Source organism: Marmota marmota, unplaced genomic scaffold (assembly GCF_001458135.2).
Source record: "Marmota marmota marmota unplaced genomic scaffold, marMar, whole genome shotgun sequence".
Taxonomy (NCBI): domain Eukaryota; kingdom Metazoa; phylum Chordata; class Mammalia; order Rodentia; family Sciuridae; genus Marmota; species Marmota marmota.
This window is the reverse complement of record NW_026000142.1, coordinates 26,905,021-26,930,078: the sequence shown is the minus strand read 5'-3', so window position 1 is coordinate 26,930,078 and position 25,058 is coordinate 26,905,021. Positions and strand designations below refer to the sequence as shown.

At 35.3% G+C, this 25,058-nt stretch overlaps 1 protein-coding gene across 1 annotated transcript in view; it reads right to left on the bottom strand.

Moving 5' to 3' along the window:
* The window catches only part of Fbxl13 (F-box and leucine rich repeat protein 13), a 195,833-nt gene that overhangs the window by 167,514 nt on the left and 3,261 nt on the right, over positions 1 to 25,058 (bottom strand). Inside the window, exons 2-5 of the mRNA XM_015488382.2 lie at positions 14,174 to 14,277; positions 12,945 to 13,035; positions 1,750 to 1,817; positions 611 to 765 (exon numbers count right to left, since the gene is read on the bottom strand). Coding sequence (XP_015343868.1) covers positions 611 to 765; positions 1,750 to 1,817; positions 12,945 to 13,035; positions 14,174 to 14,277 — 418 coding nt within the window. The remainder of the gene's footprint in view (positions 1 to 610; positions 766 to 1,749; positions 1,818 to 12,944; positions 13,036 to 14,173; positions 14,278 to 25,058) is intronic.

Genomic DNA, 25,058 nt, shown 5'->3' with positions numbered 1-25,058 from the left:
GATTGCAGGAGTGGAACCAGGGATTGAACTCAGGGGCACTCAACCACTGAGCCACATCCTCGACCCTATTTTTTATTTTATTTAAAAACAGGTCTTAACTGAGTTGCTTAGCACCTCACTTTTCCTGAGACTGGCTTTGAACTCATGATCCTCCTGTCTCAGCCTCTCTAGCCACTGGGATTGCAGGAGTGGGGATTGCAGGCGGGCAATACCATGCCTGGCTACCACAACTCTTAATTAAGAGAAATGATTTTTCTTTAAGCTTTCTCATATATAAATTAAATTAAATATTTGTAAAGAATATATAGGTCTCCATAAAAGTAGTCAACTTTGATATCCACCTATAACATACCAGTTCTTTACTATGTAAAAAGTAATAAATCCCTATTTATATTTATATACTCATACACCAATACACAGGATTTAATTTTAAATATGCCTCTTTTCTAATATAATAAAATCTTTAAACAAAATGTCATTAAGTATTCTGAATTAATGGCTCTACCTTAATTTTATGACAATAATACAAACCATGCTAAACTATAAGTTTACTGATTCTCTGAATAAGTAAATTAAAAAAAAAAACTATTGTTATCATGTAAGGATTTACCTTGAAATTTTGTTTTTTGATTTTTTGTATAAGAGTACCATTGATGAAATGAAAATTTTTTAAGTTTAGAATCACAATAAATCATTGCTTTTTCCATCTTTTCAGCTAGGGTATCCTCTACATTTATATGAGGCATTGTTATTTCTTTCCAAGTTCTGCAGGCAGAGACACAGAAAAATAACATTTTGACGTCAGAGCAACCCGTTAGTAAATATGTTAAATGGAACAAGAACTAACACTTCCTTTATTCTCCTCAAAATCACAGCATAGAAAGAAAATTCTATACATTTGGGTGACCTGAAGAATTTCTAATGATTACAGAGGATAACAGAAGTTATATGGCAGCCTTATTTCTTTTGGGATAAGATAAAGAAATCATGGAATAATGTCATGTTAGGATAACTTCAATTTCCCAAAATAATTGTCATAATGATGATTTAAGAAAAAAGGGGGCAGTGGAATGAGACAGACATTATTACCCTATATACATGTATGATTATAGTACCTGTGCAACTCTGCAACCATATTCAGCCAGAGGAAGGAGAAGTTGTGCTCCATTTGTGTACAATGTGTCAAAATGCATTCTACACTCATGTATAACTAATTAGAACAAATTTAAAAATTAAAAAAAATTAAAAACAAAAAAGGGGGATCCAAATTCCAAAATATATCTGTCCCTAAGGATTTCAGATAAGTGAATTGTGGACCTGTACTATCTGTTTATAAGTTTTATTAAAAAAAAGAAAAAGAAAAACATAAAATACAAAAGTTATATCTCAAAGAAGTAAAAAATATATTTTAACCAAATACATTCTGATTAAATTTTTTTTTTTAAATATAACATAAAATGGTAGGACTGGGGTTGTGGCTCAGTGGTACAACACATGCCTAGCATGTGTCAGGCACTGGGTTTGATCCTCAGCACCACATAAAAATAAATAAATAAAATAAAGGTACTGGGTCCATCTACAATCTTAAAAAATGTTTAAAAATGAAATGGTAGAAACATGCTTAAATAGAATAAATCAGCACAACTGGCTAAGAGTGAGTTTTTCTTTATGTGGAGAATATCATGAATAAAAACACAAAAAGAAATAGTATATAAAATCACATTCTTATCAGAAAAATCACATTCTTACCCAAAATAGGTCTTTACTAAATGTCCAGTATAAAAGGTGCATGCTTTTATCATCAATTCTGGAGTCGTCTAAAATAAATAAGTAATTGAAATAAACATTAGACATAAGTGGAATACACAGTTTACCTGAGCAAGATACAAAAGGAAATGAGAGCAATGATTGCCTCTGGGGAAAGGAACTAGGCATCTGGGAGACAAGAGTGGACTGAAAGAACTATATATCACTTAAATATTTAGGAATTTTATTATGTATGCCTAACATCTATTTTTTAAAAGTTAGAAGTGCAGATTAAAATTATCCTATTACATCTCACTTTAAAGCATTTTAATGTATATATTATGGCACTGTTATTATTAGCTGTATTTATAAACGAATAGAACTGCAGTTCTACTGGTCACTATTAATTAAGACTGATTTTGCTTATCAAGGATATGAGATTCTCTTCCTAAAAAAGTGTAGGAATGCCTCACCAAGCAGAAATAAGAAAACCATATAAATTAAAAGTCTAAAATAACCCAATCAATAAGTGGGCTAATAAAGTGAACAAACACTTCACAGAATAAGAAATATAATAGATCAACAAACATGAAAAAAAATGTTCATTCTCTCTAGCAGTTAGAAAAATGCAAATCAAAACTACTGTTAAGATTTCATCTCAGTTCAGTCAGAATGGCAATTGTCAAGAATACAAGCAACAATAAGTGTTGGTGAGGATCCAGGAAAAAAGTACACTCATACATTGCTGGCAGGACTATAAATTGGTGCAACCACCATGGAAAGTAATATAGAGATTCTTTAGAAAACTTGCAAAAAAACACCATTTAACCCAGCTATCCCACTCCTCTGTCTATACCCAAAGGATTTAAAATCGGCATACACTACAGTGACACAGCCATATCAATGTTTATAGCAGCTCAATTCACAACAGCTAATCTGTGGAACCAACCTAAATGCCTTCAACAGATGAATGGATAAGAAATGTGGTATATATACACAATGGAATATTGTGGGGTCTATCCCACAATAATATAAAGAAGAATAAGATTATGGCATTTGCAGGTAAATGGATGGAGCTGGAGAATATTATGCTAAATAAAACATGCCATACCCAAAAAACCAAAGGCTGAAGTTCTTCTCTGATAATCAGATGCTGATCCATAATGGGGGTGGGGGTAGGGAAGAACAGAGGAACTTTGGATTGGGCAGAGGAGAGTGACGGGAGGGGAGGAGGTGTGGGAATAGGATGGACGGTGGAATGAGAAGGACATTATGATTATACTACCCATGTGATTCTGCACCATATATAGCCAAAGGAATGAGAAGTTGTTCTCCATTTGTGTACAGTGTGTCAAAATGCATTCTACTGCCATATATAACTAATTAGAACAGACTAAAAAAGAAAAATGATTAATATCTAAATGTATAGGTATTTGTATAAGAATATTTGAAAGATTAAAGACAGTGTTAACTGTAGAACATAATGCATTAAGAAAATTCTTATTATTAAGGGCCTCTATAATCTAAATAAATTGCAGTATCACATTCTTAACATCATCAGTTTCAATAGATCATACAATGAATCATTTTATTTCATATGAGAAGCTTTTATACACCCAGATTTTCTAAAACTTTAATGGCTTATATTACTGCATTAAAAGAAAACATTTTGAAAGTTATTTCATCTTGGATTGATATATTTATTTCATTCTTCATTTTGTATTAAAATTACCTTTTAGCTAATGTTTCTAGTTTTGGGGAACTCAATCATTATATAGTTTGTGATGACTATAGTAAAATAAATTATATATAAATTTTTAAAAAATCTAAACTGTGGGACATGCGAAAAGAGTTGAAAAGCATTTGTTTTTGATGGGTGCCTACTGTGTGCAAAACACTGCTATAAAGGCAGTTGTTGAGTGGTGAGAATATTGACAGTGGAAATGAAACCATGTGAGGGCCAAGTTATCCAGGCTTATGCCCAATAATGGTTGCACTTGGCCAAAAGTTCCACTGAGCTACACTAGAGTCAACACATGCCTTATCCCAAGGATAGGCCTTCCTGAGCTAGAACCCTCACTGCCAAATGATTTCAACCACATTCATTTAATCAAAAAGTATACTCATTTTATGACCTATACTATTTATTGTAAATATTTATATAGCACTTTGCAGGTGATATCATCTTAAGAGGATCCAGGGGTACGAAACTTAGGGACCCTTAGTAGAGTTAAACAAGTGCAATTTACTGCTACCACTTCATCTCCTTCCTGGTTTCATCTCCCTGCTATTATATCCCCAGTAATCCTACAGATGTGGCTCAGTGCCCCTGGGTTCAATTCCTAGTACCAAAAAAAAAAAAAAAAAAAAAAAAAAAAAAAAAANTAGGTTTGATCCTCAGTACCATAAAAAAAAAAAAAAAAAAAAAAAAGAAAGAAAAGAAAAAGAAAAAAAAGCACATTTTCTGAACTAAGAGAAAATACAGGAAGTGAAAGATTATTTCAATAAAGAGATCAATATTTTTTAAAAGAATGAAACAGATAACCTGGAAAAAATTAATAAATTGAATTAGAAGTTCAATGGAAAGTATCATTGAGAGATTATGCAGAAGACCGATTTTTCAGGCCTTGAAGACAAGGTACATAATCTTGAAAATTTAGTCAGCAAAAACAACAATAAGAAACCATGATCAGGGCTGGGGATGTGGCTCAAGCGGTAGCGCGCTCGCCTGGCGTACGTGCGGCCCGGGTTCGATCCTCAGCACCACATACAAACAAAGATGTTGTGTCCACCGAAAACTAAAAAATAAATATTAAAATTCTCTCTCTCTCTCTCTCTCTCTCTCTCTCTCTCTCTCTCTTTAAAAAAAAAGAAAGAAAGAAACCATGATCAGAATGTTCAGGAAATATGAGACAACATGAAGAGACCAAATCTACATATTATTGATATAAAGAAAAGAAATGAGATATAAACTAATGGCATGCATAACCTGTTCAGTGATATAATATCAGAAAATTTTCAAAACCTTGGGAATGAGAGTGAGATTCAAATACAGGATACATTCAGAACCCTAAACAGACTAGATCAAAAAGATCCTTTCTGAGACATATTATAATTAAAATGTCTAACATACAGAACAAGGATAGAATTTTAAAAGCTGCAAGAAAAAAAATGGCAGGTCACATTTAGAGGTAAATTAAGCAAATCACCATTGATCTCTTAGCCCAGATAAAATCCAGAAGGCCTTGAAATAATGTATATCAAGTTCTGAAAGATAATAATTGTCAACCAAGATTAGTTTATCCAGCAAAGCTATGCTTGAGAACTGAAGACCAAATAAAAACTTCCAAGATAAGCATAAACTAAGATTCCATGATGACTAAACCGGCATTATAGGAAATTCTTAGAAAAATACTTCATGCAGAAGAAAGGCAAAACAAACTTAAAAGAGAGAAAATAAATCCCACTAGAAGAATAATTTTAAAAAGGAGAGTCAAGAAAAAATAAAACATTAGAAAAAATCAAAATGGGGCCAGGTGCATTGGTGTACACCTGTAATCCCAGTGGCTCAGGAAGATGAGATAAGAGTATTGCAAGTTCAAAGCCAGCCTCAGCAATTTAACAAGGCACTAAGCAACTCAGTGAGACCCTGTCTCTAATAAAATAAAATAAAAGGGCTGGGGATGTGGTTCCATGGTTGAGTGCCCCTGTGTTCAATCCCTAGTACCCCACCCCCCAAAAAAAGATCAAAATGACAGGAAATAATCATCTCTATAGTAACATGAAGTGTAAATGGCCCTGACTTTCCAATTAAAAGGCAGAGTGGATTAGAAAACAGGAATCAATGATATGTTGTTTACAAGAAACACAGTTTCTAAGCAAATACATACATAATCTGAAGATGAAAAGTTGATATACCATGCAAAAGGAGACCAAATGCAAGCAGGGGTAGCCACTCTCATATTTGAAAAGCAAACTTCAAGCCAAAAGTAATCAGAAGAGCCAAAGAAGATTACTTTATACTGGTAAAGAGTCTATCCCACAAAAAGATACAATGATTATAAATATTTATGCCCCTAATGTTGGCACAGTTACATACATAAAACAAACACTACACACCATAAAGTCCTAGATAGACTCCAATACAATAACTGGGTGATTTCAACACACCTGTCTCACCAATAGATAGGTCATCCAGAACGAAACTTAGTAAAGGATCTTTAGACCTTAAAAAAAAAAATACTATCAATCAAACGTACCTATCAGACAATTTCAACCATCAACAACTGAAGTTACTTTCTTCTCAATTGCACATGGAAACTTCTCCAAAATAGACCATGTTTTGGACACCAAGCAAGTCTTAACAAAAAGGACAGAGAGAGAGAGAGAGAGAGAGAGAGAGAGAGAGAGAGAGAATTCCTTGCATCTTATCAGAAGTTAAAGAAGTAAAATTAGAAATAAATAATGAAATAAAAAAATAGAAACCTTGTTTATACATGGAGATTGAATAATATACTTTGGAATGAGAAATGGTTCAGAGAAGAAATCAGGATAGAAGTTTTAAAATTTTTAGAAACAAACAAGAATAAAGATTCAATATATCAAAAGCTCTGAAGGCAGTTCCAAGCAGAAAGCTTATAGCACTAAATGCCTACATTTATAAAAGGAAAAAAAAACAACAACAACAACAACAGAGAGTTCAGAGAGTTCCCTACTACCTAAGGTTACATCTAAAGGTCCTAGAAAAGCAAGAACAAATTAATTTCCAAACCAGTGGAAAACAGGAAATAATTAAGATTAAAGCTGAAATTAATGAAATTGAGAATTTAAAAAATTACAAAGTGTTTTGTCAGCTTTTGCATCACTGTGATCAAAATACCTAACAAGAACAACTTATAGGAGGAAAAGTCTACTTGGGGATCCTGATTTCAGAGGTGTCAGCCTGATTCCATTGCTCTAGGGCCAATGTAAGGCAGCACATTATGGGGAAAGGGCCCAGCAGAAGAAAGTCATTCAGTTCATGGTGGGGTCAGGAAGCAGAAAGGGAAATGGGCCACAGGGAAAATGCATCTTTCCAGGGCAGACTCCCAGTGACCCACCTCCTCCAGCCATGCCCAACCCACCTCTAGTCAATACCCAGTCAGTCCATTTATACTAGGGCAGACTGATTAGGCTTCAGCTCTAATAATCTAATTGTTTCACCTCTGAATATCACTTGCATTAATGGGAGTTTTGGCGAGATACCTCATATCCAAACCATAATACAAAGAATCAATCAAACAATGAGCTGGTTCAAGATAAAATAGATTGATAAGCCCTTAGAAAAACTAACCAAAAAAGAGAAAAGACCCAAATCAACAAAAGTAGAGATGAAAAAGGATAAATCAACCACGGACATTACTGAAATTCAGAGGACAATTAGGAACTATTTTGAAAACTTATATGCCAATAGAATAAAAAATATAGAAGATAATTGACAAATTCCTGGACACATATGACTTACCCAAATTGAAACAAGAGGATATAGAAACCTAAACATATCAATACCAATCAATGAGATTAAATCACTAATAAAAAGCCTCCCAAAAAAGAGCCTGGGATCAGATGCTTTCACAGCTGAGTTACACCAGACCTTTAAAAAAGAACTAAAGCTAATCTTCCTCAAATTATTCCATGAGATAGAAAGGGGATGAACCATCCCAAATTCATTCTATGAAGCCAGTATCACCCTGATACTAAAATCAGATAAAAACATGTCAAGGAAAGAAAACTATAGACCAATATTCCTGATGAACATACACAGAAAGTTTCTTAATAAAATATTAGCAATCTGCATTTAAAAACATATTAAGAAGACGGTATATCAGGACTGAGTTGGTTTCATTCCAGGAATTCAATTTTGGTACAACATATGCAAATCAATAAATATAATTCATCACATAAATAGAATCAAGGGGGAAAATCACATGATCATCTCAATAGATGCGAAAAAATCCTTTGACAAATTCCAGCACCTAGTCATGTTAAAACTAGGCAAAGAAGGAACTTCCTTCAACATTGTAAAGGCTATCTACAACAAACCCAAGGCCAACATCATACTGAATGGAGAAAAGCTGGAAGTATTTCCTATAAAATCTTGAACAGAACAGGATGTCACTGTTCCCACTCCTATTTAATATATTTCTTGAAACTCTATCTAGAACAATCAGGCAAGAAAAGGAAATTAAAGGGATACAAATAGAAAAAGAAGAAGTCAAATTATCTCTGTTTGCTGATGACATGATTCTGTACTTAGAAGATCCAAAGTACTCCACCAAAAAGATTTTTGGAACTAATAAACAGATTCAGCAAAGTAGCAGATTATAACATTAACATATAAAAATCTGTAACTTTCCTACACTCCAAAAATGAATCAGCTGAGAAAGAAAGCAGGAAAACAATTCCATTCACAGTAGCCTCAAAAATAATAAAATATTTAGGAATAAATCTAACCAAGGAAGTAAAAGACCTCTACAGAGAAAATCAATAGAACATGAAAAAAGAAATTAAAGATAGCCTTAGAAGATGGCAAAATCTACTATGATTTTGGATGAGCAGAATTAATTCTGTCAAAATGGCCATATAAAATTTCTTAATAAAATATTAGCAATCTGCATTTTAAAACATATTAAAAGTATCAAAGCGATTATACAGATTCAATGCAAGCCCCATCAAAATACCAATGACACTCTTTGCAGAATTTTTTTTTTTAATCCTAAAATTCATAGGGAAGAATAAAACAACCAGCATAGTTAAAGCAATAGTGAGCAATAAGATACTGGAGGCGTCACAATAATTGATCTCAAATTATACTACAAAGTCATAGTAGCAAAAACAGCATGGTATTGGCACAAAAACAGACATGAAGACCAACATAATGGAATAGAAGATGCAGGAAAAAAAATCCACATAGATACAATCATCTAATCCTTTACAAACATACAAGAAAACATATGTTGGAGAAAGAAAGCATTTTTAACAAATGGTAATGGGAAAATGGTATATCCATATGTAGAAAATCAAGCTAGGTCCCTAGCTCCCACCCTGAACAAAAATAATCTCACAGTGTACCAAAGACTTAGGATATTAGACTAGAAATGTCACAACTACTTGAAGAAAACATAGGCTCAACACTCCCACATATTAGTGTAGGCACAAACTTCCTGAATAAGACTCCTAAAGCTCAAGAAAAAATGTCAGTAATTAATAGGCGGAATGCCTTCATTTTAAAAAGTTTATGCACAGCAAAGGAAACAAGAGTATGAAAAGAGAGCCTACACAATTGGAGAAAAACTTTGCCAATACTCTTCCAACAGGAGATCAATATCCAGAATATACAAAGAACTCAAAAATATTAACACCAACATAAATAAATATATAAAATAACTCATTCAATATATGGGCAAATGAAATAAACAGACATTTCTCAAAAGAAGAAATGTAAAAAATCGACAAATACATGAAAAAAATGTACAACATCCTTAACAATAAGGGAAATGCAAATCAAAACTACATTGATATTCCATCTCATTCAAGTCAGAATGGCAAGAACTTAAATAAAACTTTGAATTAATTTCTCTGTCAGCTTTGAAAGGTAATGCTTCTCAAGAAAAATTTGATTTGAAGGATTGCATTATTTCAAAATTTGGCATAAAGTTTGACTTTTTTTTTTTGGTATTGGACATTGAACCTGTCTGAGGTTGGGATAATATTGGTGAAGCAGTCCCTTGCCACCTAGACTGAGACTAAGTTGAATCAAGCCTGAATCCTACAGCCATAAGAACCTGCATAATCTCAGGGTTCTACTGGGGCCCACATTACAGCTAGCAGTTATGCAGGCAAAGCATAAATTTGTCTCACTGGAGCATAGGTCTCTGCCTGTTGCCAGGCCATTTCTAGAGCACCTGGCCTGACAACAGCTATGCTGTCTAAGGTTGGGAAAAGGTAATAGAGTTCCTTGGCTACCAAGGCTGTTGCTAAACTGTAAGGAACCTGAATCTCATAGCTGCAGGGCCTGCACTCTCTGTGGAGGAGGGTGGATGTGTTCCTGGCCAGCTCCAGCTTTGAAATGATACAGATAAAAACTGAAGTCTGCCCTGTTGGCACTCTAGCCTCTGCCTGATGCAGGGGCTGTTCTGTGACCTCTTGCCTGAGTATGTGGCCTTCAGTTTCTATTGGGCACCGAGCTCCTCCAAGAAAAAGCCCCATGCTACCTTTGATGTGTTACTCCCTAAGCATAGAATCTTGTTCCCTAATCTGCTGCTCTTGGAGGAAGCCTAGTAGAAGGAGCCAACATCCTGGCCTAAAACAGTTCAGTGTCTCAGCTGGTCACACTCTGCTGTTATTGACCTGGCCAGAGGAGCCCTGAGGCTTGGCCCATTACTGGGTTTTACGTGGCAGGCCTGGTACTGGGTTTCTATTCTAAAGCCTGGACTTAATTCTGTCTACTTCTCCCAAGCAGAAGGCAGCTTTTTCCACACTGGGTTGTTTACAGTTAGGGGAAGGAATGATGTGGGCAACTCTTTTCTCTTTCTGCTTTCTTCAGTACATCCTTTTGTTCTGTTAAACTAAAATCAGGCACTGTAGTCTCTTACCTGATTTCCTTAGCTCCTGTGAAGGTCATTTGTGTGTGAGTAGTTTGTAACTTGGGGTATCTGTGGGGAGATGATCAGCTGAGCATCCTACTCAGCAACCTTCTTTCTCTGCCCTTGACACTATGTTTATATTTTCTAAAACTGCCATTTCTGTCAAAGATGCAACTGAAACATTTATTGGTAAATATATGTTTATATGTATGTGTGTGTGTATATATATAAAATTTTTGGAACATATTTTCTAATACTCCACACAAAGAGTGGAAAGAGGACTAAATTAACAAGATTGGCAAAATGTTGATCATTGCTCAAGCTGGATAATGAGTGATAAATATGGTATTCTACTTTTGCATTATGTTTCAATTTTTCCATAATAAAAAGATTTTTTAAAACATTATATATGCTGTTTCTTATAATTAGACTATCCATCTGGAGACTTAATTTCCTAAGAAATGAGAATTAAGTCTGTGAAGTCAGCTTCTTCCTTACAATGGTTGATTCTTTCATCTTGGAACACACAGTCTTCCTCTCTCCTGTGATGAAATTTCAACTTTATTTGGTAACTATTTGGCTCGCTCACCATTTCCTATATTCACTCTTTTCTAAGTAAAAATACTTATTTATGCTTTATAAATAAGCATATGTAGGCAGCCCTTACTGAGAAGGCCTATAGGGTATGAGACTATGAAACCCAGCAAAGAAATATTAAACAATGTGAAAAATTACAATTTTTTATGATCTTCAGGTTTTTGGTTAAAAATGTTAAAAAATCCTTTTACTGCAGTTATAACTGCATAGGAAATGATGTGAATGCAAATTATTTTTTAAGTGAAGCTAATATTTAGTAGCTATAATTTAAAATATCAAAAACACCAAGGATTACAGTGTTTTAACTTCTTTGTAACAAAAAGAAAAAAAAAAGCACTTCATTTTTCTCTGAAAGTGAAGGAGAAATGAATGAATCTAAAACCAGCCTAGGTTGAGCCCTCAAAATAAGCAATCATAGAGTAGCTGGAGATTCACATTTTCATATCCAACCTTAATGAATACTTTCTTCATCACTGTTACAAAGTAATATCTGATTTCTATTTATTTCCACTTATTGTATGAAGTAAGCATCTTTTCTATGCCTTGGAAAATTGTCATACTTCTTTCAAAGTTTGGATCAGCTTCCATCATTTTTATTCTTTGTGCTTTCAACATCATGAAATATCTGAGAATTTCTTTTCTAAAACAACTTTAGGTTTGAAGCATATATGAATTCTGTGCAATTATTTAAAGACTAACTATAGGCTTCCATAGACACTGGAGACAGCATGATTTTTAGATCTTATAAAACCACTGTCAATACTACTCTAGATCAAAGAGATAGTAGTTTTCAAAGATTATAGCAATTTTAAGAAATTAAGTCTTCAGGCTTCCCACACACACACCCCCCCCCAAGCAAAATTATATTGAAAGCAAAACTATCTTAGAGTGAAGAGGTAGGGTTGGAAGACTCAATTCTGTCCCCTGGGCTTCCCCTTCACCTCTTCAGATGACCCCCCAAATATCTCCAAGAACATAATTTGCAGGTATCTGTACTCTTTAGTAGATCAAAACTCTATGGTTGATAAAGAACAGTTATCTACACATCATGATGCAGATCAACTAAGATCAGGCATGTGGGTTCTACATAGTATACTAGCCCCTCCAGTTCATCCCAGAGTTGGCAGAAATTGTCTGATCTCTCTGATTCTTTATTATAGACCACTGATGAGGAACCAATGGTATTTTCCAATGATCCCTGTAAATGGATACTCTAAATTGTTCCTGGCTCTCAGCACCCACTTTGAATGTGGCTTTGATTCCAACTTTCAATGACCAACTTCACCAGCAACTCTCAAGCCCTGACCAGGAACGGCCAATACCTCTGGAATTAAAAGGTATTGCATACTGTACACACATAGAATTTATAGGGTTATTTCTCACCCCACATGCTTTTTGCTATTTTAGCTCCTCTTATGTACACAACCTTTATTCTTCACGTCTCTATCTCCTGAATTACTTCATTGCCCACTTACAGAATCAAAAATAGCTGCTTGAGAGGGTTGTTCCTTTAAGGAGAAGTAAGGTCTGGCTTTTGAGTTAGACCACATTTAATGTTTTGCCCATGTCTCTTTGAGTAGAATTCCTTTATTCTCATCTGCCAGGGCAGCCAGAGACAATGAACGGGAATGTGACACAGAAGAAAGCGGATTAGAAACAAAGGAAGACATCCTCTTTTATAGCCTTCCATAATGCTTCTTCTGTGTATGAGAGGTGAGAGAGAGAGAGAAAGGGGAAAAGCAGGCATTCAGAAACAGGAACAAGCAAATGCTCTTGGAAATTTGAGGCAGTTACTGAGTATTGGCTCTGTGTGTGTGTGAGTGTATGTGTGTGTGTGTGTGTGTGTAATTCTTTCACTTCTGAAGGTGTCCCTAGTTCCAAAAACAGTTTGAACTCCCATAAAATCTAAAATCTACTTGGATTTTTCCACCAGAATTCAAGATTTATATTTTAAAATGCTTGGTTAATAATAATTACCAGCTGATCATCCAGTCCAAAAAGTTGTTCCAGGCAAGTTTCAGATAATATTCGAACATTTTGTTTCATCAATGGATCAATGCACATATCCCTTTAATAAAATCATAAAACAAGGGCAAAATTAATTTCATTTCATAGTTCTGTTAGGGAAAAGACAGATGAGGATGGTGGGAACATGAGGTTAAGAGAATAATTCTGTAGTATGGGCCCACTGTGCTGACTCCTAAATACTTTCTTTCCCAAGAAGGAATTTACCTGCAGCCCTGCCTGGTATAAGTGGACAGGATATATCACCTGCCTCAGCAAACTACCTGTTAACTGCAGGAGAAATGCAGGCCCAAGGTAATGTTGATGGGAGGAACCCAGGAGACTTTTGTGACCATATCCTGAAACTCTGGGAGATAGTTCTTCCTAACCATAAATAAAATCTGTAAGAACGTATAGTTAAGAATTCAATTAGAACCAGCCAGCATAGACCAAGAAGACCTAGAGTTGCCATGGCAGTGAATACCTGAAAATCTGATGTCATCTTGCTGTCAGTCAAAAGTCAAGAGGTGGACCTGTGTGGGGCTTCCTGGAAACTTCTCTGGGATCCCCAATAAAACTGGAGTGCATGAGAGGCCCATTGTCCCTCTCCTCTGAGAGGACCTACTTACTCCCTTGAGAGTATCTTCTTTCCCTTTTTTTGTATCCCTTCAATAAACTCATTCCTATTACTCGGAGTGACACATCTAAAATCCTCTGACTTGATCACAAGAATCATGACCTAAAAGGGGGTTCTTCACACTGCTTCAGTGTCTTGGAAGGCCCCAGCTCTGTAATAATTTCATAATTAAATCAGTTTTTCTTGTGGGTAGAGAGGAAGGGAAGAGAAAGAAGAGACATTTTCCCTTGAGAGAAGCAGACCAGAATTACCTAAAAGTCTTCATACTACCTCCCCAAGATTTTGTTTAGATCCCCCAAGGAGAGTATACCTGCCTTTCCTTATCCTTATCCTTGAAAAAGCTGTCCTATGATCATGTTTATGAGAATATGCTATATTTCTCAAGTTGAGAACCAGTGAACATATTATTCACAGTAAGTATGTGGGACCTAACAGCCTATAGAGGCATTTGTTAATAACCGAGATTAGAAGCATTCGTTGGCAAGACCTTATTTTGATACTATACAATGTGTGTTTTGCCCTCAAAATAAAATATTTCCCAATCATAAATCAAAACAATATTTACCAATGAAGACTTTCAAGACCATTTTCAATGATAGCCATGATCATTCTCTCTAAATATCTCAGTGGATCCTCAGGACATGTAACAAGTAGACCACATAACAGTGCCTGTAGAAAAGGAAACGGAATCAATGTTTCTGAATTTACATGTGCTGACTCAGCAACAGATGGACTTTCTGCAAACAATTAAAAAGTCCAATTAATGCAACAGTTTTTAAAAGTAATCCAACAGTCTTTAAATAAACATGCTTTTTCAATAATAAATATTGGAAAGGAGATTCAGAAAAAGGAGCACTTTTACATTGTTGGTGGGACTATAAATCAGCACCACCACTATGAAAATCAGTATTGAGGTTCCTCAAAAGACTAGGAATGGAATCACCATATGACCCAGTTATACCAATCCTGGTATTTATCCTAAAGAATTAAAGTTAATATACTATAGTGACACATGCATACCCACATTTATAGCAGCACAATTTACAATGGCCAAACTACGGAACCAGCCTAGGTATCTTTCAATGGATAAATGGATAAATAAAAATGGGCTAGCTGAGCACAGTGGCACATGCCTGTAATCCCAATGCTCCTGAGGCTGAGGTCAGGAGGATTGCAAGTTCAAAGTTAGCCTCAGCAATTTAGCAAGGCCCTAAGCAAGATCCTGTCTCAAAATAAAATATAAAAAGGGCTGGGGAAGTGTCTCAGTGGTTAAGTACCCCTGGGTTCATTCCCCGGTATCAAAAAAGAAAAAAAAGAAAGTCAAGGGCTGTATGTTTTCTCTCAGATGTGAAAGCTAGATGGGAAAAAGGGAAAGAAAGTTGGAAGTTAGGGGGATCTCATGAAAATTGAAGAGAGACTGTTATGGAAATTGCACAGAGAAAGAGACAAGCACCACTCCTAGGGTTGAAGAACTCAGGTTTATTTACACAAAAGCCTTCTTTGGCTTTTCTCCCAACTAGCTAGTGATCTGAGGTTCTGAGCACCAAGGTTACATGGGGCTTTTATAGGAAATTTGACCTTATTTTTTTAACCATTACAACACTGGTAGGTTTGAATTCTTGGCCTACATGACCAAAGACCATGCACAGGAAATTTACCATAAGTACTTCACAGGTATAGAACAAAGATAGTAGAGAACGCTTGTGAGTATGGCCTTCACCACAGGTAGCAGTCACTCAAGATAACTTAAGTTTACCTCCCTAAGAGCTATATTTTTAAGAACTAAGCCTATGAGGTTATAGTTTAGACAGCAGTTCATTGGCCTAGCAATTAAATGATGTAGCTACATTCTTACAATTTAGAAAGTTACAAAGTATAAGGCATCTGTTGAATCTCTGGCCTTCAAAGCCTGGCAAAGGGGTGTTTACATTTCAAGAGTGGGTAGTCAGACTCCCAGAGAACAGCTAATTTACAATCCAATAGGTAGGGAACCCATGGTTAATTAGGTTCCCTGTAGAAATGCTGACAGGGGAGGAAAATTAACTATTTTCCCAGGCATTGGTTCTTTATCATAATGTTCTTATAATTTCATTTTAAAATTACATCTGGTTTCTCCATCATGAGACCAGTAGAGTAAAGGAAAGGGACCAGGGGTGGGAGGAGGGAAGGGAAAGGAGAAATACTGATGAATGACAATGACAAAGTTAAATTGTTATACTGTATGCATGTACAGACATGTAGCGATGAATCCCACCATTATGTATAATGTACCAGTAAAAATATGGAATGAATGAATAAACAAACAAACAAACAAACATGATTTTTCATAACCCCTCTATATTTATCCAGGGTTGATATTTTGCTAAAGACAAATCAAAATGCAACATACCCTGCCTCTTTCTAAAAATCCACCAGAAAATGGTCAATAGAGAGTCTGTACACTATTGCATAAGGAGGTAAGTTCTTTATTCCAATAGCAGACAGTATTTAAATATGAGGAAACCATGTTTTTAAAGTCAAAAATTTCTTCAGACCCAACCCACCATAAAAGTGATTAAGAAAAATCTACATGAAAGTCTACTGTGAAAAACTTTTGAAAACCACTTGTATTTGATCATTCACAACATCCACAGAGTATATACTTTGGAAAAATTTTAGCATAGGTGGGGGAAAAAATGACTCACCAAATCTAAGATAATGTTTAAAGAACATGTATGAAACCTCAGAAAGCTAAATTGTCTCATTTTCCTCTATGAGGTCCCATAAAAGAAGTTTCTTGTTAAAAGTATTAATGAGGCATGCAGAATTACTGTGGATTTCTCGATTTGAGACAAAGAAGGAGGTTTACTGCACACAGCCCACAGAAACCACCTGGAAATCTCCTTGGGCATTTATCTTTTCCTTCTTGGCTCTCTGTCTCCAGTGGGATCTAGCCCGTGTTTGTTGGGGGTGGAGGACATTCCTTGGCTTTTCTCCCAACTAGGATCTACTCCTTCTGGCTTTTTTTTTTTCTTTTATTTCAGGAATAAATGATCCCATCCTTTTAAACTATTCAAAGCTCAAAGGGCCAAGCAGACCTAAACCTGGGAGCATATCAGTTCTCAGAGATAAGAAGCAGGTAGGGAGGGAAGCAAAGGGAAGGGAAGGAGGAAGAAAGGAAAGGGAGGAAGTAATTTCTCCTGCATAATACAGTCTTTCCCTTTGCAATAGCTTTGTGTGCTCCTCTTCGGGTGCAGCCTGCAGGCTGGGAATCTCCTTAAGTCAATAGCTAAATGTCTTAGACATTGGATCCCTCTCCTTCTCCAGCTCTGCCTCCTGACCTAGTCCCACCCCAGCTGCTCACAGTTAACATTCAGCCCTCTGCAGACTGATTTCCTTTTCCCACAATCCAAGAGATTATGGTTACACAGGAAATCAGTGGTTCTTACCACAAGGGCAAGCTGGGTTTGTAAGGGTGTCTACCTAAGTAACAGCAAACGTGGGTCCTACATGGGACCTAATAGAAGGACTGAACTCTTCTAACAGCTTTCTAAATAGCCCTAATGAAAAGCCCATCAGCTCTGCAGCACTTGAGTGCCTGGGTCTCCAGTGCATTGAGTTTCTGCACCTTGCACTCCATGTCCCCCCCCCCCCCCCGCCCCTCCATCTTATTCTGATGCCCTAAGAACATCTACATCAGAATCAGGTGAGGAGCAAGCTGTTCCCCAAGGATGGGGCCTAGAAATCTGTATTGTAATAGAATTCCTATGCACATGAAAGTGTGAGAACTAGTGCCTTAATGCAGTTTAACTTTCTGAATTTTTAAGAAAACTGAGGTCTGGTTAATGAATATTAGAAATTGCCTATTTCTTCATATATCCAAGCTGCCCAAATCAGAAAACTACTTTCCCAAAAAGTTAACTTGCAGAAGTCAATTTGAGAAGATAAGTCTCTGAAATGTCCATGAAAGCATACTGAACTAGCAGTTGAAATATTCACTTTTTGCCTAAGAAATATCACTGCTTATCTATTTCCATTGGACAAAATATTACATCATGAGGTTTTGTTTATTAATGAATGAACAGTTCATATTAATCAATAGCTTTTTTCTGCTCCATGAAAATAAAACTCATAAAATAATCTAGTCTTTATTATAAGTAGAAGCAAGATATCCAAACGGTCTCATAAGATGAATGTGTGACTCAGAAACATTAATTAAGGTTTTACTACTGTTAGCTAGCCTTCATAGTAAAAACAATCAAGGACAAAAAAAAGACCACGACTTAACTATCACAAATGGCTTTCTCAAACTTGTAAATTTATAAAGCAATTATGCAATCTTCCACTTGCTTTTGGTTCTGCTTTCTTAATCTTGGTCCCCAGTACTTCTCAAATATTCTGAAAAATATTCTAGGTATTAAGGACAAAGATGGGTTTATCCAAGACAGTTGTTGTCACTCCTTTCCACTATTTGATCTTTCAAGGAGCAAGTCAATGCATTCTGTTGGATTTAAATCCTAGGTCTGAGCCAGGCACAGTAGTACATGCCTGAAATCCCAGTAACTTGGAGGCTGAGACAGGAGGATTGTACCTTGCCAGCCTTGACATCTTAGGGAGGTCCTAAGGAACTCAGTGAGACTGTGTCTCAAATTTAAAAAAAAAATAAAAAGGATGGAGGATACAGCTCAATGGTAAAGTGTGCCTGGGTTAAATCCTCAGTATTAAAAAAAAAAATCAATTAATCATTCAGTCCTAGGTCTGAAATGTTCTAGTATGTAACTTTTGATGATAGATTATCTCTCTGTTCTTCTGTTTTCTTTACTTAAATGGGAAGGCACATATGTTATAAGAATTAAATGTTATCACAAGAATTAAATGTATTGATATACGTAAACTGCTTTGAATACTGTTTAGAACAAAATAAGAACTCAATAGGTAACGATAGCAAGCCATTATTAATTTCAACCATTTCTTTGTTAATTAATCACCTTTATTAGAAGCCAAGACTTGGAAAAACAAAAAATAAATTTTAAAAAATTTCCTTTATAGTACTCAAAGTTCAGTGTGATGACATAGAGAAAGATTAACTGACTTTATTCCAAGTCTAATGGAAGAAGTTAGGGAAAATGCATTTAGGGGGAAATGGTTAGAGAAGAGAACTTGATAGAACAATATTTCAAATATAAACAACAATATAGTTACTGTCCACTGTAACTCCGAGTAGGTACACCACAGATGTAAGACATTTAAAAGAGCAAGTCTTACTTATCTTGTTAGGTACTCAAATAAGCATGGTGAAATATGGTAAGGGCCTAAATAGTGAAATAAAAAAGCACAGTACAACTACTGGGGTCCTCAGCAGTTGGAGAAAAAATTCCAAGTTGCTAGGAGGGATGAGGACATGCAGGTGGGGAAAGAGGAAAAGCTAAGCCTGAGAGCAGAATCAATTTGCTCAATAAGGGATGAATAAAAATGAATAAAAATAAAAATAAAAATGAATCAATAAGGGATGAATGAAAGAGGCCGACAGATGGGGCCATTCTGGAAACCTATACCATGGCTTGGGACTGTGCCCCTCTCCAGACCTAGCAGGTCATTGTCTTGGTCTATTTTCTCCTGCAATAACAAAATTCCATAGATTGGGTAATTTATAAAGAAAAGAATTTCATTTGGGTTCACAGTTTTGAAGGCTGGGATATTCAGGAGCATGGTGACTTCTTGTTGCTTTATAACATGGCAAAGGCAAGAGAGGGCCAAGGAAGCTGAACTTGATTTTGTAATAATCTGCTCCTGTGAGAACTCATTCCTGTGAGATAAGCATTAATCCATTCTTGAAGTTGATGCGCCCAAGAACTAATTACCTTTTTAAAGGTCCCACACCTCTCCATACTATTGCATTGGGGAGCAAGATTCCAACACTTGAACTTTTGGTGGTCATGTTCAAACCCCAGCAGTCATTCATAATCAAATCTCAGCAAGAGCAATTACATGGCCAAAGGTCACAGATGGCCACGCATTGGAGAGCACCAGTATACTTTGCTTTCAACATCCTAGTAGGGATGACCTTGACTTTTATAGGGATATTTTTGCTTCTGGATCTCACAGATGAGCCAAAGAAGAATCAAATGATTCACAGAGCCAGGTATTAAAACTATAAACCTAAGGCTCCATCTTACTCATACCGTGTATTCACACAAAATTGTGTGAATTGTGGAACTTGGAATGAGGTGAGGAGATTCACTGCATCTGAAAATATTGTGTTCATATACAAACTCAGAAATGTATTCTTTTAAACAGAACAATCAACATACAATTTTGTGCAATTTTTAAGAAATGAGAGTGTTTTAAAAAATGCAATGTCAGAATTACTGTTACAGAAACTCCTTTACTTACATAAACAGGTTTAAGTTCCTAAACACTATTCAAAGTCCTTTGTACCACACACACACTTCCTTATCCCCTGAAATAAGCCAAAATGATATCTTCCAAATGATTGCCACTTCCCCATTTGGGATGAAGACGAAATTGACATGTTATTAGTTTCAGGAAAGTCTTAATTTGCATTTATGACAGTCAAAAGTTTGAAAATAAATGAGTGTCTATGTCTTGTCAACATTTGAATAGATGGTGCTAATATTTTTTCTATTTTTATAAACTCTGTAAATGAAAGTGTTATGAAGATTATTGCAAGAGACTAGTGGGCTTCAGTCATGCAGAAGGAAGCTTAGGGAGTGGAAGACACCATTTGAGGCCAGACTAGAGGGTTTTAAGGTAGACTGGACAGGTGAGGAGTGGCAGCTTCTGTGAAAGCCAGACAATGGTTCAGCTACCTGCCCAACAGGGAGGTAGTCCCAGGCAACTAATCCCTAGATAAAACATTATTGCTAGAAAGAGAATGAATCACACTTTTTGTTTGTTTTCGTGCTGTGGATTTGTTTCAGGAACTGCATTTTTAAACTAACTGTCCTCCAAAGAAGCCATAACTTTTTCACCTCAAGGTCTGATTAAATGAGTCGGTATAACAGCTCCTCCCCTTATAAATTGGCAGGATAGTCCCTTACTACATAGTAATTCCTGATTCTTGCATCTCTGACAAATATTTACTTTTAAAAAAAGGGAGTCTCCTGTAATCCCAATGACTCAGGACGCTGAGGCAGGAGGATCGTGAGTTCAAAGCCATCCTCAGCAACTGAGTGAGACTCTGTCTCTAAATAAAATACAATATAGGGCTGGGGATGTGGCTCAGTGGTAGAGTGCCCCTGTGTTCAATCCCCAGTACCAAAAAAAAAAAAAAATAGAGTCTCATTATGTTGCCCAGTCTGGCCTCCTGCCTCAGCCTTCCTAGTATACCACCTCCCTAGTATATCAGCTTTTACATCTGTGACAAACATGCAGCCATTAGTTCCTTTTTAAAATTCTTGGTAATGGAGTATATGTGAGTAGAAATAAATACACTATTTTAAAAAATACAGATTGACAACTTAATCTTGAAAGAAACAAACCATAAAAACTTTTATAGTTATGAAAGAAGTGATTTTTTTAAAAAAAAATCATGATTTGTAACTAAAGTCCACCCTCTGCTGGGCAGATCTAGTTTTGCAAACTCGTTTTTACTTTCCTAGGCATTAAACTGAGATCTGAGCTCAAAAATTGAAGAGCACTTTCTTCATCTCAATCTCTACCTATACTTGTTTGGGAATTATGTAAATACCATACCCACCATATCTAACTCATCTTCAGTCTCTATGGGGCAGGCATTATTTGTAAACAAGTGTGCTGATTTCTGCCTGGTAGAAAATTGTGATCTACCATCTGAAATTCTACCAATAGGGCATCATTGTGTGGGCTCCTATCTAAATTATTTCTTTGAAAATTCAAATGCCTTTGAGTGGTATCTCCAAAATAAAGGAGCAATTTAAAGTAATTCCCATAGTGGTGCAAAGAGAACTCAGCACTCTGGAGGGATATATGATTAATGTAGTGAGAATGAGGGATCAGAAGGCAATATAGGTATTCCATTTTCTTATAATTCTCTCTAGATGCAGACCCTGGATCTCTACATTACAAATTTTTTTAAATGTGGAATTTCTAAAACATTCTTTTCCTGAAATATAAAATAATTTACAGAGTAAATTATACTTTTGTATAATTTACTTTTCCTAAATCATAAAGTAATTTACAGAGTAAATATTTTATTGCCCAAATTCCCAAGGATCATTTAGTTCATTTGTTTCAAATATTAACATTTTTAAAACCCTTGGTTCCAAGGTTAAAAAAAAATTCTTCCTATATTTCTATGTTTATATCACCTGTATAGATAATAGATCTGGATGGCAAGAAAGTCATTAAATAGTAATGGTCTATGATGGAAAAAACTAGCTTGATGCAAAGCCAAGGGCATAAACTATTAGAAAAGAGATTATTCCCTGACAGAGTCATGATGATTGACCACAGTAGTTTCAAATTCAATTTTTAAATAAGGAAAAAAAACCTCTTTATAAAAAAGTTCATGTAAATCTCCATTCTATTCCACTGGTGTACATATCTTTTTTTATGCCCATACTCTAGCTCTGTAGTTTTGGCTACTCTAGCTCTGTAGTATAATTTGGGGTCCGGTGTTGTGATGCTTCCAGTATGATTCTTCTTGCTCAGGATTGTTTTGGCTATTCTGGGTCTTTTATTCTGACAAATGAATTTTAGGATTGTTTTTTCTAGTTCTGTGAAGAATTTCATTGGTATTTTGATTGCTTTGAATCCATATAATGCTTTTTGTAGTATGCCATTTTAATAATATTAATTCTGTCTATCTAAGAGTATGGGAGGTTTTTCCATCTTCTAATGTCTTCAATTTCTTTCTTCAGTGTTCTATAGTTTTCATTGGTGAAATCTTTCACTTTCTTGGTTAGATTTATTCCCAAGTATCCTTTTAGGTTATTGTTTTACTAATTTTTCTCAGCATACTCATTATTGGATTATAGGAAAACAATTGATTTATGTACGTTGATCTTGTATCCTGCTACTTTGCTGAATTTGTTTATTAGCTCCAAAATTTGCTGAGTCATGTCATCAGCAAACAGAGATAATAGACTTCTTCTTTTCTTATTTGTATTCCTTTCATTTCCTTGCCTGATTGCTCTGGAGTTTCGTGAACCATATTGAATAGAGGTGGTAGCAGTGAACATCTTTGTCTTGTTCCTGATTTTAGAGGAAATGCTGTCAGTTTTTCTCCATTCAGTATGATGTTGTCATTGGATTTGTTGTAGATAGCCTTTACAATGTTGAGGAAGTTCCTTCTATGTCTAGTTTCTTCAGCACTTTTAACATGACTGGGTACTAGATTTTGTCAAAGGCTTTTTTTTGTATCTATTGAGATGATCATGTGATTCTTATTCTTGATTCTATTTATGTGATGAATTACATTTATAGATTTGCATATGTTGAACCAACCTTGCATTCTTGGGATGAAACCCACATGATAATGGTGCACTATCTTCTTAATGTGTTTTTGAATGATTTTTATTAAGGATTTTTGCATCTTATATTCATCAGGGATATTGGCCTATGGTTTTCTTTCTTTGATGTGTCTTTAATAGCTTCATAGAATGAATTTGGTGGACTTCTCTATTTTGTGAAATAATTTGAAAAGGATTGGCATTAGTTCTCCTTAAAGGTCTGGTAGAACTAAGCTGAGAATTTAACAGATCCTTGGCTTTTCTTTGTTGGAAGTCTTTTCATTTCTGCTTTAATCTCATTGCTTGATATTGTTCTGTTTTTCTATATCATCATGGTTCAATTGAGTAGGTCATACATGTTTAGAAATTTGTCATTTATCTTCTGGGTTTTTCAGCTTATTGACCTGTAAGTTTTCAAAATAGTTTCTAATGATCCTCTGGATTTCAAAAATGTCTGTGGTGATATTTTTATCTATAATTTTTATTATAATTTTGTTAATTTAGATCTTTTCTTTCTTTTGGCTGGTTTGGTTAAAGGTTTATCAATCTCATTTACCTTTTAAAAGAACCAGCTCTGTTGTACTGATCCTTTATATTGCTCTTTTATTCTCAATTTCCTTAATTTCAGCTCTGATCTTAATTACTTCCTATCTTCTACTGATTAGGGGATTAATTTGTTCTTTCTCTAGAACCTGGAGGAATAACATTATTTATTTATAACCTATTTTTTAAACATAAGTACTCAATGCTATAAACTTTCTTCTTAGAATTGCTTTCATACTGTTCCAGAGATTTTGATATGTTGTACCTCTGTTCTCATGTTTCTAAGAATTTTATTTCTCCCCTGATTTCTTCTATGATCTGCCTTCAAAAGTGTATTATTTCATCTCCAGTTGTTAAAATGCTTTGTTTTTATCTTGTTATTGATTTCTAATTTATTCCATATTGATCTGAATTGGATGCAAGGATGTATTTCTACTATTTTTCATATTTGCTAAAACTTGTTTTATGTTCTAAAATATGGACTATTTTAAGAAAGTCCCAAGTGCTGGCTGAGAAGTGAATTTGGTTGTTGATAGGAAAAAAATTCTATAATTGTCTGTTAGATCCATTTGTTTGATAGTATGTAGTTCTAAAGAGTCTTTACTTAGTTTATGTCTGCATGACCTATTTATTGGTGAAAGAGGTGTGTTGAAATCACCCACTATTAAGGTAGTGTAGTCTATTTGATTCTTGAGTATAGGGTATGTGTGTAGATGCATCAATGTTTGGGGCATAAACATTTACAATCAGTATATCTTACTGTTGGATGATTCCCTTAACTAGTATTAAGTGACCTTAGTCTCCTCTGAATTTTTCTGCTGTAAGTCTGTTTTGTCTGATATGAGAGAGGCTACCCCTGCTTACTTCTGTTCTCCATTTGCATGGCATATCTTTTTCCATCCTTTCTACTTCAGGCTGGATGTCTTTGCCTGTAAAATGAATTTCTTAATCCATCCCACCAATCTATATTGATTAGAGAGTTAAGACCATTTATATTCAGTGTTATTCTAAAGAGATTATTTTTATTTCCTATCATTTTGATTAATTTTGAATGTTTAATTCAGCTGTGATTTTCTGTTAACTAACTATTCTTGTGGAATTCATCCCTATGCTGGCTATGATATTTATTTTCCATTTCTTCTGCATGAACTATTTCATTGAGTATGTTTTGAAGTGGTTATGGGGTTATGAATTTTTTTAGTTTATGCTTATCCTGAAAGGTTTTTATTTCATCTTCCATTCTGAAGGATAGTTTTGCTAGCAAAACTATTTTGGTTGGCACCTGTTTTCTTTCAGAGCTTGGCCTGTGTTATTTGAAGCCCTCCTGGTTCTAAGTGTCTGGGCTAAGAAATCCATAGAATTCTATCTGGCTTACCTTTAAATGTGACCTGCCGTTTTTCTCTTGTGGTTTTAAAAATTCTATCCTTATTCTGTATATAGGCATTTTAATTTTACTGTGTCTTAGAGAGAATCTTT